The following is a 17,763-nucleotide window of genomic DNA, read 5'->3' as shown; positions in this document are numbered from 1 at the left end:
CTTTAAGGGACATGGGCAGATGTGAGGAGGAGGGTTTATTCTCCAGGTCTTTAACCGTTTTACAGAACTTCCTGGGGTTAGACCCACAGAGGGAGAATTGCTCCTTAAGGAGAGTCCACAATTATGAACTTGAAAATGTATTAATAAACCAATTAGGCACATTTGGGCAGTCTTGATACAACATTTTGAACAGATATGCAATGATTCCATGGATTAGTCTAAACCTTTGCACATACACTTCTGCTATCTAGTGGACAAAATCTAAATTGCGCCTTTGCTGGAATAATACACTATGGCCTTTCTCTTGCATTTCAAAGATGATGGTATGGACCCTCGGATGGGTCACAGTGTCTCCTGACCCCTCCTGTCTCAGCCTCCAGTATTTATGCTGCAGTAGTTTATGTGTCGGGGGGCTAGGGTCAGTTTGTTATATCTGGAGTACTTCTCCTGTCCTATTCGGTGTCCTGTGTGAATCTAAGTGTGCATTCTCTAATTCTCTCCTTCTCTCTTTCTTTCTCTCTCTCGGAGGGCCTGAGCCCTAGGACCATGCCCCAGGACTACCTGACATGATGACTCATTGCTGTCCCCAGTCCACCTGGCCGTGCTGCTGCTCCAGTTTCAACTGTTCTGCCTTATTATTATTCGACCATGCTGGTCATTTATGAACATTTGAACATCTTGGCCATGTTCTGTTATAATCTCCACCCGGCACAGCCAGAAGAGGACTGGCCACCCCACATAGCCTGGTTCCTCTCAAGGTTTCTTCCTAGGTTTTGGCCTTTCTAGGGAGTTTTTCCTAGCCACCGTGCTTCTACACCTGCATTGCTTGCTGTTTGGGGGTTTAGGCTGGGTTTCTGTACAGCACTTTGAGATATCAGCTGATGTACAAAGGGCTATATAAATAAATTAGATTTGATTTGATTTGATGGTACAAAAAATATATATATATGCATGCTTTTGCTTTGTATTATCTTTGACCAGATCTAATGTGTTATATTCTCCTACATTAACCCTGTCTCAGTAATGACCAACACATCTGGATTGGAGCTGTGAACCCACACTTTCAATTTATCAATTTCAGGTAATATGCTTCTAGTGTTAACGTGCAGAAAACCCAGGCTTTTACGAGAGCAGAAATCAGTGAAACAGATATCAGAGCACAAGTCAGAATTGGGGCTAGCAACAGTAGATGGGCCAGGGTGTACATGCACATTTCCAGATATCATCAACAGTAATACAATCAAGGCACAACAGAGGACAGGGGGAGCTCTGCACTGTTGATTTATGGCATTTGAATGTGCATTAGATGGCAACAAGATCATATCTGTATAATGCACGGCCCCATGTCACAAGGATCTGTACACAATTCCTGGAAGCTGAAAATGTCCCAGTTCTTCCATGGCCTGCATACCCACCAGTCACCCATTGAGCATGTGTGGAATGCTCTGGGTCGATGTGTACGACAGTGTGTTCCAGTTCCCGCCATTGACGAGGAGTGGGATAACATTCCACAATCAACAACCTGATCAACTCTATGTGAAGGAGATGTGCCACACTGCATGAGATAAATGGTGGTCACAAGCGATACTGACTGGTTTTCTGATCCACTCCCCTACCTTTTAAAAATATATCAGTGACCAACATATTCATATCTGTATTCCCAGTCATGTGAAATCCATAGATTAGGGCCAAATGTATTTATTTTAATTGACTGATTTCTTTATATGAACTGTCGCTTGATTTGATTTTTAACTCCTAAACCTAAAATCTTTGAAATTGTTGCCTGTTGCATTTATATTTTTGTTCAGTATAAATAGGATTTTGTGCAAAAAGGTTCACTTGACTGGTAGTTTAACAGGTAGAGTAGGAAACTATGGCACATTCAAGGTTGTTAGGGTAAGAGGTTGAATCCTGTCTAATGCATGCTATTTAGATTTGTTTTTATGTGAAACTACACTTTCTGCACTGTTGAACATTTAGTATAGCATCCTAAATAATGCCATAGATTCAGTTTTTGAAAAAAAGTCAACTTGAAGGCAAAAAAGTGCAGCATGATTTAAGATACTAACCTGATATTCCAACTCATTATTTAAAAGGTGTTCCACGACACACGGAGTTGCATTAATTTCTAGAGAACACATAGAGGCCCGAGTTGATTATCCCTTTTATACCATGGCTATAATTGAACACATTTGCCACTAGAAATGTGTTATTTTGCTGGTAGGAATGTTTCAACATCCACTGAACTAGCTAGCAAGTTAACTAGATAGCTACAGTAGTTGCTGTGGTAACCAAACAAACATACTTGCTAGTTTAGCTAACCAAACCATCAGTCCTAGCTCGCCATTATGAATATCAAATTCAACAATACCCATAATTTTTTCAATTCAACATTTGCTTTAAAAAGCAGCTCAAACAAAACATGTAAGAATTAACTTTAGCCATTAGATTCTAATGTGCCAATATACTGTGTGATATTTAAGCAATAAGGCAAGAGGGGGTGTGGTATATGGCCAATATACCACTGCTAAGGGTTGTTCTTCTGCATGAGTGCCTAGATACAGCCCTTAGCCGTGGTATATTGGCCATATACACCACAAACCCCCGAGGTGCCTTATTGTTATTATAAACTGGTTACCAACGTCATTAGAGCAGTGAAAATAAATGTTTGGTCATACTCTGCTCGAACCACCCAGTTTATATAGGGAAATAATGCACGCCCTATAATGCCCTTCAAGCCAATAAGAAACAAGTTTTCAACAATACCATAGTATAAAATGCTGCTAACGGAATTGACTTACCGCTGCCCCATGGGGATTTGCTGAAAACAGAGCAGAAAAACATATGATAATCACACGCTGCTATATATTGCTGCCCAGTAGATGTCACTAATCTGCATTGTGAACAGATAATGAAGCTCTGAGTAATTAACCGTTTTTCGGAACAATTTGGTGAAAGCCCAAAGCCTTCAGAAAGTCTTGATTTCCAATACTAATTTCAGGTATTGTGAGGGCTGTCCTTGGGGCCACCTTCCTTGGGGCCAATGAGGAGCTGATGCGCAAAGGCATATCGGCCCAATGTGGGCAGCCTACATGGGTCCAGTGTTTTAACCTGCATTGGGCCCACATCGTGGCAATATGGGCATGTTTGCTGGGAAAATATGGGCTTATTTTAGGCAAAGTGGGGGCTGCCTGATATGGGCTGCCCACACTGTGCTACACTGGGCCAATGCCTTGGGGGCCAGTGTGAGGCTGATGAGCAAAGGCACATTGGATTTGCCAAATGTTGGAAGCCTAGTGAGGCCAATATTGTAGCCTACATTGGGCCCACATCATGTTTGCTGGGGTACTACTCTGCTACAGACCACCAAGGATTGTGACAGTGATGTGCTGCTTACAGTTTACATATTACAGTTTATTCTATAAAACATTGTGTTCGGTTGGAGGGACTCTAAATGTTTGATTGAATAATGAAATGGTCCTTGTATGGAACAACACATTCCATGTCTAAAGTAATTGCATGGGTTGTTATTGCCTAAAGGAGTTGCATATAGGCCAGTCTAATGACAAAACGGCAGAGTGGGTGTTTTTGGGGATGCCCAAACTAGCACTCTAATCTAGCAACCTTGTAAATCAGATCCCTAGCCAGATCGAGTTTCACTGGGCTGGGTCAGCCTCTTGGATCAAAGGGCGTTCCAGAAGCTTTGTGTTGGTGATTGTAACGGTGAGAATTTGACAACGCAAAAAAATCTCTAGGCTGTGTTGGGGCAGTCAGTGATGCAGAGTCGCCGTTACAGTCTGGAGCGCACACCGAGTTTCTCTGCAGCATGACGGCCTGCGTCCCCAAAGAGGAAGGTCTGCTCTAATTGGTTTGTCAATGAAGGATCATCAATAGTTCCCAACTTCCCTGGAGGGTCAGGGTCTCTGTATGTGGACCAGTGCTTCTTGGATTTATCAACTGCCGGCTCGACTGTTTTAAACACCGATTTAAATCCCCTCCTCTCAGCACCTTCCGAAAAAAACACGTGGATTACAAAGGGATCCTTCTCAATACGCACGGCGGAGCCTCGTTTATCCCATTGTAAACAACGGAATTCTGACCGTAAATATCGGAATTGTGTTTTTCGAGGGGAAACAAGTGAAGTCTCCGCAGATTTCATCATGAGCGACCTGGAAGAGGACTTTGCCAAGATTTTAATGTTGAAGGAGGACAGGATACGGGACTTGGAGAGGCGTCTGGCGGACAGGGAGGACGAGATCCAAGAATTGAAGAGGAAACTGCACAAATGTCAGTCCGTATTGCCCAGCGCTCAACTTATAGGACCGAGGACCAGGACTCGGGCGCAAGGCATCTCGGCGGAGCCTCAAAACTACCAAGACCTGTCGAGACAAGCCTTTCGGAAATATGTCAAGTCCGACTGGTAAGAGAGTATAAAGTGGTTGTTGTTGGTGTCGATTAATTTAGGGTTTATATACCGCAAAACTAGTATGTTTATCCATCGTGTGCAATTGATGCTTTTTAGAAAAAACTGGACAAATGTAGCCTAATGGTACGGGTGCATTTAGACTAGCCTACTTGAAACAGATAGGTAGACATGAGTGTGATGTCAGCCCATTGGATGTCAATCATTCACAATCACAACAGGGCTGAGCCCTCCTACTGTGGAGATGGAGACGCGCTTCCGTGAATGGGGTAGCGCGAGCGCGTTCATTCTTGGGGCGGATGGCGTAGCGCCAAGGTAGGCTTCCGAGAGAAGTTTATGATTGATCCGATCCATCTTTGCATTCCCACCGGAGGTAGAGTGGAGGAACCACGATGCATTATTGGTTTTAGTAGCTGGATGCTGAGCGCCCGAAGTGCACGTCTGAGGATATTTAAAGGGATAGTTCACCCAAATGACAAATGGCATCAGTTACCTTACCCTGTAAGCAGTGTATTGACAAGGTATGACAGAAATATATTGTTTGGTTTATTTTCCCTGGCACTGTTTCAGAATACAATTGTGGCACAAATCAAATTTAGCAATGGCACAAATCCCATTCAAGCCATGGGACCGATATTATAATTTTTAGTTAATCATGTTGAAATCATCTATAAGTGTATGTATGGAAAGCCGTATTAACATATATTCATTATATTTTTTTATATCAATAACTGTATTTTTTTATATCAATAAAGGAATTTCAATATCAATAATTCGAATTTTTCAAATCAATAATTGCATTTTTAATTTCAATAGATCCCCATAGGATTCAATTGAGAAATCGTTTTTATATTAGTAATTTAAATGTTATGTCAATAATTAGAAGTGTTGATATCAAAATGTTTATAATCGATATCAATAATTAGAATTATTGATATAAGAATTATCATTTTTCAGCTAAACATTTACACAAATTCTAATGTCAGACAAACCAGAATGACTTTCCAAGAGGTGTTGGGTGTTCCTGAATGGTCTAGTAGTCTCAGTCCTGACCTTAATCTGATTGAAAATCCGTGACAATCATTGAATATTGCAGTGATTCCCAACCAAATTTCCTGAGTTTGAGCAATTTTGACAAAAACGATGCTTATATGTTGCCCTAAGAGTTGTGCAAAGCTGGTATAATGTTATTCAAAACTATTCACAGCTGTTATGGCTACCAAAGGTGCTTCCACCAATTATTAACTCTGGGGTGTGGAAACATATGCAATCAAGACATCTTAGTTTATTATTTTCAATAAATTTGGAAAATGTTCTATCATTTTTCTTTCACTTTGAAAATGTGGAGTAGGTTGTGTACATCAGCAGGAAAATTATCAAATGCAATAAATGTTTTGATTTAATTTTAAGGAAAAATATCAAATGTAATTAATACATGTTTTGATTTAATCAGTAGGAAAAATATCAAATTTAATAAATGTTTTGATTTAATTTTAAGGTAGCAAAATGGCGTACAATTGGCCGAGCTTCGTCCGGGTTTGGCCGGGGTAGGCCGTCATTGTAAATAACAATTTCTTCTTAACTGACTTGCCTAGTTAAATAAAGGTTAAATAAATCAAATGAAAAGGTAATTATAATAAAATGTTTGAGATAAATACATTATTGATATCAATAATTAAATTATAGATATAAAACATTTGAACAATTCATATTGACAATTGAAAATGTTATATAAACAATTCACATTTTTGATATTGATAAATACTTTTTGATATAAAATATCATTATTAATATAAAAATGCAATTATTTATATATATTTTTTAATTAATATATGTTAAAACTGCTTTCTATAATAAGGGACTTTGTTGAGCTTCACAATACATCTGAGATACTTTCAGGTGGCTTAGACATAAAAAATTATAATATTGGTCCCATGACCTGAATGGGATTTGTGTCAAAAATTCTTAAACATTTGCATTTGGAAACAGTACCAGGGAAATAAAACCAGTGCATGGATTGCTGTCATACCTTGTCCATAGGCTGCCTACAGGGTAAGGAAACCAATTTCATTTTGAAATTTGGGTGAACTATCCCTTAAATACTCCAATAGATAACTCTTTGTTTGACAATATGCTCTCCTCATCACCTTGCTTTGCGCCTTTGTAGCTTCAGTGTTTGATGTTCTAAAATATTAGGGTTCATTCTTTGAAGTACCGACTCCCTTGGTCTGGTAACTGACTGTGAAATTGTACATCCTGATAGGAAACACAGAGGAAATGAATGGATACAGATCTGTTATTTTAGAATGGGATGAAGGCCTCTTCTGTAGGCCTAATCAGATTGAGTCAATGATATCCGGCCTAAGAAGTTACTAAGCATACACTTCAGATAAATTATTGATCAAAATATTTGAGTATATTCCTGACAATTTAACAAGGGCAAGTCAACATACCACAGTCATGCACAAATAGCACCTACATTAGTTTTCTGTTATTTTATAGGCTTCCTGAACAACACAAGCTCATTCATAAAGTCTGCTTCACTGTGGATTTCACTGTCATTTCCTTTTTACTCTCTGAAGGTTGTTCCTGTGATATTGACACACACGCACGCACGCATGCACACAAACACACACACACATCACATATCCTCAGTACAGTAATAAAAGTTAATCAGGACAAATGGCTTGTAACAGGGTCGTTCCACTTCAAAAAGCACAAGAAAGAGGATTTTGAAACCCACCATTTCAGATTGTCCTGAAATTGCTTCTGTGGTTAATAACAGATCAAATTGAATCCATGAAACATTTTGTTGAAATTGAATTAGATCTCTGAGTAATTAAGTTTATTGATTGCACCCAAACTAGTCATTTTAATTTATAGGATCCAGCTAATATTTAACAAATAGAGGTCAAAAATATGCAATTTGGACCAGACTTCTTACTACCAATGAGGAAGACATGAGGATTTTGTTGTTGTTGTTGTTGTCAAAAAGCCACCCATGCACCCCCCACCTAGGGTTGTGGCTGTCATGAAATTTTGTCAGCCGGTGATTGTCAAGCAAATAACTGCCAGTCTCACGGTAATTGACCGTTAATGAACATAAACACATTTAGCATCGCCTGGCTTCCACACATGGCCTACAAGCCTTTGAGGCAGACCTTTGGAACATTTAAATAAATACGTCTAATACATCCATGTAATGTAGCCTACACCATCACAATAAATCCATGATTTATTTTAGACAGGTCTAAAGAAACATGATATGAATAAAATGTAGTCTATTGCAGAAGCACAGTGTAGCATACTCTGAGTTGTCCTTATGTTAGGCCCTGATCCGGCTATGCCAGACGGCTGTGGGCTACACTAGATAATTTAACAGACAAGATTTGCTTAGAATTCTGTGACATTGTTTTATATTATTTTATAGTGTGAAGAATACAGTTAAACACAGCTGAATAAAATAGAAAGGAAATTTTCTCCAAATGATTTGAGGGAGTGAACACATGCGACATTTCTGTGTTGAGTGGTTAACAAAGAAACAGGTCCTCCAATATGCTTAATTTAAAGTTATTTATGTAACTTTAGTTGTGATACAAGGCTTTGGGCTATAGGTTTAGATTTTTAATGATTTGAAAAAAGTTGCATGAAAGCATTTTTCAACGCCAGTACCGATACCGATTATTGGAGGACCAAAAAAAGCTGATACCGAGTAATCTGCCAATTTTCACATATATATCTATTTGTAATCATGACAATTACAACAATACTGAATGAACACTTTTATTTTAACTTTAACATAATACATCAATCAAATCAATTTAGTCTCAAATAAATAATGAAACATGTTCAATTTGGTTTAAATAATGCAAAAACACTGTGTTGGAGAAGAAAGTAAAAGTGCAATATGTGCCAAAAAGTTTTTTGCTCAGAACATGAGAACATATGAAAGCTGGTGGTTCCTTTTAACACGAGTCTTCAATATTCCCAGTTAAGAAGTTTTAGGTTGTAGTTATTATAGGAATAATAGGACTATTTCTCTCTATCCCATTTGTATTTGATATACCTTTGACTATTGGATGTTCTTATAGGCACTATAGTATTGCCAGCCTAATCTCGGGAGTTGATAGGCTTGAAGTCATAAACAGCTCTGTGCTTCAAGCATTGCAAAGAGCTGCTGGCAAACGCAGGAAAGTTCTGTTTGAATGAATGCTTATCAGCCTGCTTCTGCCTACCACCTCTCAGTCAGATTGCTCTATCAAATATCAAATCACACACTTAATTATAATATAAAAACACACAGAAATACAAGCCTTAAGTCATTAATATGGTCAAATCCAGAAACTATCATTTCGAAAACAATACGGAACCGTTCCGTATTTTATCGAAAGGGTGGCAACCCTATGTCTAAATATTGATGTTACATTGCACAACCTTCAATGTTATGTCATAATCACGTAAACTTCTGGCAAATTAATTACGTTTTTTGTTAGGAAGAAATGGTCTTCATACAGTTCACAACGAGCCAGGCGGCACAAACTGCTGCATATACCCTGACGCAAATGCGCTTTTGTTAAATCATCACACGTTTGGCGAAGTAGACTGTGATTCGATCATAAATTAACAGGCAACGCATTGATTAAATGCAATGCGGGACAAGCTAGTTAAACTAGTAATATCATCAACCATTTGTAGTTAAATTGTGATTATGTTAAGATTGATTGTTTTTTACAAGATAAGTTTAATACTAGCTAGCAATTTACCTTGGCTCCTTGCTGCACTCGCATAACAGTTGGTCAGCCTGCCCCGCAGTCTCCTCGTAGATTGCAATGTAATCGGCCATAATCGGCATCCAAAAATGCAGATTACCGATTGTTATGAAAACTTGAAATCGACCCTAATTAATCGGTCAACCTCTAGGCTGTACACACTTCATCAGTCTCTCATTTACAATTTGATAATGCCTCAAATTTCCCGGTGGGATCCCCTTTGTGTGGCCATAATGCCCCTTAATAAAAAACATGCCTTTTGCGGCCAGTGGTCATTGTGCCCTTGGGCTGAATATAATAATTATAAATCCCTTCTCCTGGCTGCATGCTCCAAAGCCCCTCTCACTCACATGGCTCTCTCAAATAGGTCAATTATTACTAGCCAATGCCCGTCGCGTGATCGGGTCTGTCTCAAAGGCTACAAGTGAAGACAGACACATCGGGGACACAACTGCGTGTGTCCTTATCCAATTCCAAGGCGCATGTTGAAGATATTGGAAGAACTGTATACATTTACTTTTTGTCAGTCAACATGAGGAGTAGACCTAATGAAGAGCAAAAGCACTAGCCTATTTCAATCTACTCTCCCCCATAGTAGAAAAGTTGACCTATTCTATTCTGTGCGAGAAATAAATATTACAAACATAGTCTTGGGCAGTTGTGTGATGCAATACATCCCAAATAAATACAACCACTTGCATAAAAAAATTTTTTTTAAGCAATGAGGCTGAAGCAACAGTGTTTAGCTTAAAATGTTGAAAAATTATTAGGCTATTTCTTCATATTATAAGCACAGCAATGTGCACATGGCAGTAGGCTATAAGTCCGGATGTTCCATAGTGGGAAAACCCCATTCTCAAAAGTGACCACAAATGTGATTATGCATGTAATGCTTTTGTTATAAAGGTGTATTTTCATGGTGAAAATTATCTTCCCCAAACTTGAAACTCATGCGCTGTGTATGTACAGTATGCCAGTTAGGCTCTACAGCGGTTGTAAAGCGGATTAGTATGGTTCATTTTAAGAAGTTATTTGGCCACTTTAGTTGTGATACAAACCTTATCAAAACATATAGGCCTATTGGCTAGGCTACATAAGGTGTGCAACTATGATTTGAAAAAGTTGCAAAAAAAGCCATGCGCTGTTTATTGCCTTACTGGACACAAGTTGGGCATCATTCACTAGTGATAATATATTATTCACAAGTGACAGGCTAATATTGACCCATCAGACTATTCTTGGTTTAACCTTGTCTTTACATATACTAAATAGTATGTGTGAAATGTCTTTTGATTTAGAATGGACCATTATCCTACATGTGTCTCGAAACAGGGGAAGGGGAAAAATATAAATGTAATCTACTGTATGCACTTAAATAACGAATGGAGGACGCTTTCTCGTGGTTCATTTTCATGCAAGCCAGGTAGGCTATAGTCCTGTTTTAAAGAAAAGCAATGTGTTTAATAGTAGGAAAGTTAAGAAATAAATATAGTAGGCCTATCCTGTAGAAAGCTGATGGGGTCCTCTTCTTTTAATTGAGGCCATCACTCTGTTTTCTCACGCAATTGCATAGCCTGTAAGTAGTGTGCAACGTGAGCTCATGGGCTCTCATGAAGTGTTTGATTAACAGAGTGCTGAGTACCAGGCAGTTAGTTAGTTTGGTAGGCTACTAATGACGATCAGCATCATCAGAACTTGGAGAAGAATAATTACCGTGACTAAACGCTCACATTAATTTTAAGACATGAAGGTCAGTCAATCCGTAAAATTTCAAGAAGTTTGAAAGTTTCTTCAAGTGCAGTCGCAAAAAAACCATGAAGCGCTATGATGAAACTGGCTCTCATGAGGACCGCCACAGGAAAGGAAGACCCAGATTGACCTCTGCTACAGAGGGTAAGTTCGTTGGAGTTACCAGCCTCAGAAATTGCAGCCCAAATAAATGCTTCACAGAGTTCAAGTAACAGACACATCTCAACGTCAACTGTTCAGAGGAGACTGAGTGAATCAGGCCTTCATAGTTGAATTGCTGCATAGAAACCACTACTAAAGGACACCAATAAGAAGAATAGACTTGCTTGGGCCAAAAAAATACGAGCAATGAACATTAGACCGGTGGAAATGTGTTATTTTTGGTTCCAAACCACTGTGTCTTTGTGATCGCAGAATAGGTGAACGGATGATCTCCGCATGTGTGATTCCTACCATTACGCATGGAGGAGGAGGTGTGATGGTGTGGGGGTGATTTGCTGGTGACACTGTCTGTGATTTATTTAGAATTCAAGGCACACTTAACCAGCAAGGCTACCACAGCATTCTGCAGTGATACGCCATCCAATCTGGTTAGCGCTTAGTGGGACTATCATTTGTTTTTCAACAGGACAATGTCCGAACACCCCTTCCAGTGTGTTTGCTGTATCCGATGACCTGATGACCTGGCCTCCAAAATCACCCGACCTCAACCCAATTGAGATGGTTTGGGATGAGTTGGACCGCAGAGTTAAGGAAAAGCAGCCAACAAGTGCTCAGCATATGTGGGAATTCCTTCAAGACTGTTGGCAAAGCATTCCAGGTGAAGCTGGTTGAGAGAATGCCAAGACTGTGCAAATCTGTCAACAAGGCAAAGGGTGGCTACTTTGAATAGGGGGCGGCAGGGTAGCCTAGTGGTTAGAGCGTTGGACTTCATGTTCAAATCCCCGAGCTGACAAGGTACAAATAATTTCATTTCATGTCATTCTGCCCCTGAACAGGCAGTTAACCCACTGTTCCTAGGCCGTCATTGAAAATAAGAAATTGTTCTTAACTGACTTGCCTAGTTAAATAAAGGTAAAATTAAAAATATATATTTTCATTTGAATAACACATTTTTGGTTACTACATGATTCCACATGTGTTATTTAATAGCGTTGATGTCTTCACTATTATTCTACAAAATAGTAAAAATAAAGAAAAACCATTGAATGTGTAGGTGTGTTCAAACTTTTGACTGAAACTGTATGTAATGTATTCCCTGTGAATCTGGTGAAGGTTATTTTCCCCTGTTCAAAGAAATTTGTCATTCAAGTTGCTTGCATTATTTACCATGAATTCGTGTGAAAGTACTAGATTTTGACCACTAGATGCCGCTTTTCCTGCTATACTGCCACGCTCTTTTATACATTTTGCTGGTCTCTTGCGTTTATTATTTAGATCACAACATTTCCTTTCCAACTTTGGATAGAAAACCAGTAGCTTCTGCCGACAATTCATACCAGTCTTCCATAAAAGCAATTCAGTTTTTCCTTCTCTTATGCTTCATCTGTGTCCACGGCCTCTTTGTGTGTGCTAGATCATTCACGGTGAACAAGCAAACCCTTAAGTTACCGCAGTTCTAATGGTTTCAATGTTATGGCCTATAATGCTCTTCAATGGCAACAGTCCCAAACACACACTGTATACTGTTTTGCAACGGTAATGGTATTGGGCTGGGTTGGGTTTAATAGTAAATGTCACTAATCACACTATAGATGGAGCTGCTTTCTAAGAATTTAATTGAAAAACACACGACTGCCATGCAATGGTTTATAATAGTTTTTATTTTTTTAGGGTTGTCGCAACATTTTACCCCCTAGCCCATTCCTCCATCAAAGTTTTGGGCTTGTAGCAAAATTCTTCATACAGTATGATAATCCCCCCAATCTCAGAGATCTTCTATGTGTTGGACTATTCAAGGAGAGTTGGGGTTGAAGACTTAGGTTTCTAAGAGAAGGACAAACTGAATTGCTTTCATGGAGAACTTGCTTGAATTGTAATGATGGCCACACAATTTATTTTCATCATCAACAAAAGCTATTGGTTTTCTAAACAAAGTTGCAAAGAAAATGTTGTGATCTATCGGATGTTTGTAGCATTTTTTTCTATAGATGTTTTGGGGTTTGACTGCTCTGGGGGTTGATCACTTACATCTCGTGATCTTGACTTTTAGAGTTGCAGAATTGTGATTGGAAAGTATATACAGTGTTTTTGGCTTATAGCTAGCTGGCTGGCTGTTTTGATTCAAATAATGCATCCCCGGCTCTGTTGTTTAATCTGCCGGGAAGAATTACAACAAGTACTGCATGTTGTTTCTAGAGATGGCAGAAGAGGCTCAGGGACTGTTCTTGACCACTGCCAAGATGTGGTGTTTATTTGTGCGCTTTACAGCAGCCGTGGCATCACCCTGGTGGGTGCCACATGTTCAGCAATGGAGGACCAGAACCTACAGAGGAGTGGGTCCAATAGAGGAACTGACTATTAGAGAAGCAGACAATGTGAACTGTTTGTCAGACTGTCTTTGTTTCTCTCTGGCTGTACCATCGATGCCCACTCTCATGAAGCTGCACTGCCTTTCCAATCCAAACTGCCTCAGCTCCCAGCCTTTCATCCCAAGCCAAATAGAGACATTCAATCTCCATCTGTACCATCTCAATTTAAATGTGTTGTTTGTTTGTTTCGCTTTTTATGCACTTTGAGATGATTTAATTGAATGAAAAGCGCTAAACAAGTTAAATAAATTATTATTGTTTGATTATTATTATCTAAAAATAAACACAAGAAATAAGCAGAATGAATGAAAGAGTGTGGCAGTATTGTAGGAACCGCTGCATCTAGTGGTCAAGACCTGGTACATTCACACTAATTTATGGTAAATAATGGAAGTGACTTCAATGACTACTATCTCTGAACAGGTAAAAATGTTTTGACCATTTCATTTGATTACTCAAGTGTTCATTTGTAGGAAGAAGTTTGGTCCAGATCGGATTTTGGGTACAATATTTATTGAATATTATCTGTACATTAAAATGCTATACATTAAAATGGCCAATTTAGATGCACTTAATTAGCTTAATTTCTACGAGATCAAATTACATTTCAACAAAATAATGTTTCAGTAATGCTTATCTTACCTGTTTCTAACTCCCTCAATTATTTTAGAACAATCTGAGATGGTGGGTGTTATGGCTTGCTGAAATGACATGGAACGACTCAATGCCAACATGATGTGCACAGTGAAATTACAGAGCCAAATTGTGTTAACATGAGCTCATTTGTGACGAGACAATTTTGCACTGTCTCTTGTCATGGTTAATTTACATTACTGAAACTCAAGACTAGATTTGGGTTATTATCTGCCTACAGTTATCAAATACTACCCATTATGTGGGTCTGGATTAGATTGGAAACAGAACCCACTGCACAAGCAATAAAGGCCAATATAAACTGACTGTCAGGTAACCAGATAAAAGGAATTTACATTTGTACACAAACAAATTTCTCTGAAAGAACTAAATGACAAGAAGATGACAAGAGTGTTAATGAATTATACAGTGCTCTGTCAGGCCATAATGATCCTTCTGAAAAAATAAGAATAATGAAGAAATGTTTAGAAATAATGTTTTGATAACAAATGTTTTCAGGCCTTTAGGTCTGCTGGTGTTCCATAGCGATCAATGGGAAAGCTCAGTGATTTTCAGAAGTTAGGAACTAGTGTCATGCCGATGAACAAAATTGAGATTTTTCCACAGTTTGCAAGGCAGCTGGCTCCTGGAAACATGTGTCACTTTAGCATGACGCCATCTGTCAAAGACAATGTCATTATCCATAAAGAGTAATGCCATGAAAGTGAAAAATAATTCCTTTCAAATCTTCTGGTATTTGTTCTCTTCTATTAAGAAGAATACCTTCAGGGTTGCTGATATAGTAGTGGTCCAAGGCCACAGTTAGCTGATGAAAAGGATGGCATGTCTTCATTCCTGGTTAGAGGATGGGATGTGTGTTGTTATTTAACAGATCTGTCTTTGTCTACCTGCTCGTGGCTCTGCTAGGGGTCCGAGACACTGAGACAGAGTGACCTCTATTAGTGTCAGAACCTGGCACCAGCCATCATCGGATTACAGAGCCTGGAGCAATGGATCCTGTTCCTATTGATCGCCATAGGAAAGGGCTGAGCTGGAAGTAAGGGGAGATGTGTCTCCGACACAGAGTTGGTTTGAAGGGCATAGGGAGGTTGCAAAGCTGGGAGGGATGGAGGGGAAAGGAGGGGATGAGAGGAGGAAAATCAAAGGGAGAAACACATGTTTAATGTGTAATGTAAATTTGGCCATAAAGTATGTGGATGAAACTTCTAGATGTAGCCAGAAGGAGTATTGTCAGCTGCCATTTAGGTTATTATCTACTTATCTGGTTGCTGAAAGTTGACCTATTGACCGTCATTGTGGAGTAGAGGTGTACCTAATGCTTCATTGTCAAGTTTGCTTCATGCACAAGTTTCTAGACATTTTAGCAAAAAAACTAACAAAACTGCAATATCACATTTGCATAAGTATTCAGACCTTTACTCAGTACTTTGTTGAAGCACATCTGGCAGTGATTATCGTCCTGAGTCTTCTTGGGTATGATGCTACAAGCTTGGCACACCTGTATTTGGGGAGTTTCTCCCATTCTTCTCTGCAGATGCTCTCAAGATCTGTCAGGTTGGATGGGAAAATTGCTGCACAGCTATTTCCAGATCTCTCCAGAGATGTTTTATCAGGTTCAAGTCTAGGCTCTGGCTGGGCTACTCAAGGACATGTAGAGACTTGTCCCGAAGTCACTCCTGCACTGTCTTGGCTGTGTGGTTAGGGTTGTCGTCCTGTTGGAAGGTGAACCTTCGCCCCAGTGTTCCTGAATGCTCTGGAGCAGGTTTTCATCAAGGATCTTTCTGTACTTTGCTCCGTTCATCTTTCCCTCGACCCTGATAGTCTCACAGTCCCTGCCACTGAAAAACATCCCCACAGCATGATGCTTCCACCACCATGCTTCACCGTAGGGATGGTGCAAGGTTTCCTACACACGTGATGCTTGGAATTCAGGCTAAAGAGTTCAATCTTGGTTTCATCAGACGAGAGAATGTTGTTTCTCTTCGGTCTGAGTCCTTTAGGTGCCTTTTGGCTTCCGTCTGGCCACTCTACCATAAAGGCCTGATTGGTGGAGTGCTGCAGAGATGGTTGTCCTTCTGGAAGGTTCTTCCATCTCCATAGAGGAACTCTGGAGCTCTGTCTGAGTGACCATTGGGTTCTTGGTCACCTCCCTGACCAAGGCCCTCCCCCCCCCGATTGCTCAGTTTGGCCGGGCGGCCAACTCTAGGTAGAGTCTTGATGGTTCCAAACTTCTCCCATTTAAGAATGATGGAAGCCACTGTGTTCCTGGTGACCTTCAGTACTGCAGACATTTTTTGGTGCCCTTCCCCAGATCTAGGCCTCGAAACAATCCTGTCTCTGAGCTCTACAGACAATTCCTTCAAACTCATGGCTTGGTTTTTGCTCTGACATGCATTGTCAACTGTGGGACCTTATATAGACAGGTGTGTGCCTTTCCAAATCATGACCAATCAAGTTGTAGAAACATCTCAAGGATGATCAATGGAAACAGGATGTACCTGAGCTCAATTTCGAGTCTCATAGCAAAGGGTCTGAATACTTAAGTACATAAGGTATTTCTATTTTTTTTTTTTTATATATATTTATAAACATTTTCTAAAACCTATTTCCACTTTGCCGTTATGGGGTATTGTGTGTAGATTGATGAGGATTTATTTAAAAAACAATCCATTGTAGAATAAGGTTGTAACGTAACAAAATGTGGAAAAAGTCAAGGGGTCTGAATACTTTCCGAATGCACTGTATGTAGAGGGGTAAGGTGACTAGGCAACAGGATATGTGATAAAGAGAGCAGCAGCTTGTATGTGACTGGGTGTGCGGGTGTGTAGAGTGAGTATAAATACATGTGCATATTATATGTGAGTGAACAAATTATGGAGTGTTTGGGTGTGATGTGTGTGAGTGTGTAGGGCCCTGTGAGTGTGCATAATAAAATAAGAGGTCATTAAAGATGCAAGGTGTACAGGTAGTCTGTGTAGCTAATTTGTTAGCTATTTATCAGTCATATTGTTTGGTGATAGAAGCTGTTCAAGAGCCTGTTGGTGTCAGACTTGATGCACCAGTACCTCTTGCCATGCAGCAGCAGAGAAAATAGTCTATGGCTTGGGTGGTTGAAGACTTTGATGAGTCTTTCCGGGCCTTCTTTTCACACCGACTGATATAGAGGTCCTGGATGTCAGGGAGCTCGGCCCCAGTGATGTTCTTGGCTGTCTGCACAACCCTCTGTAGCACCATGCAATCGAGGGCGGTGCTATTGCCAAACGAAGCAGTGGTGCAGCCAGTCAATATGCTCTCAATGGTACAGCTATAGAACCTTTTAAGGATTTGAGGGCCCGTGCCAAACCTTTTCAACCTCTTGAGGGGGAAGAGACACTGTCACGCCTTCTTCACGGCTGTGCGTGTGTGTTTAGATCCTTTTAAGTCTTTAGTAATTTAGACACAGAGAAATTTGAAGCTGTCTACCTGCTCCACTGCCTCCCAGTCGATGTGGATGGGGACGTGCTCGCCCACCCTGTTTACTGTAGTCCACGATCAGCTCCTTGGTCTTGCTAACGTTGAGGGAGACGTTATTGGTCCAGCACCACACTACCAGGTTACTGACCTCCTCCCTGTAGGCTGACTCATCGTCATCGGTGAC

At 39.9% G+C, this 17,763-nt stretch overlaps 1 protein-coding gene across 1 annotated transcript in view; it reads left to right on the top strand.

Annotated features, from left to right (window-relative positions):
* The first annotated feature begins 3,747 nt into the window (after nucleotides 1-3,747).
* LOC110528926 (cGMP-dependent protein kinase 1) overlaps nucleotides 3,748-17,763 on the top strand; it is a 149,647-nt gene continuing 135,631 nt past the window's right edge. The window contains exon 1 of the mRNA XM_036984926.1: nucleotides 3,748-4,420. Within this exon, the coding sequence (XP_036840821.1) occupies nucleotides 4,161-4,420 (260 nt within the window). The 5' untranslated portion in view covers nucleotides 3,748-4,160. The remainder of the gene's footprint in view (nucleotides 4,421-17,763) is intronic.

This window comes from Oncorhynchus mykiss, chromosome 1 (assembly GCF_013265735.2).
Source record: "Oncorhynchus mykiss isolate Arlee chromosome 1, USDA_OmykA_1.1, whole genome shotgun sequence".
Taxonomy (NCBI): Eukaryota; Metazoa; Chordata; class Actinopteri; order Salmoniformes; family Salmonidae; genus Oncorhynchus; species Oncorhynchus mykiss.
Note: the sequence above shows the minus strand (reverse complement) of the source record. Positions and strands in the feature narration are given on the sequence as shown.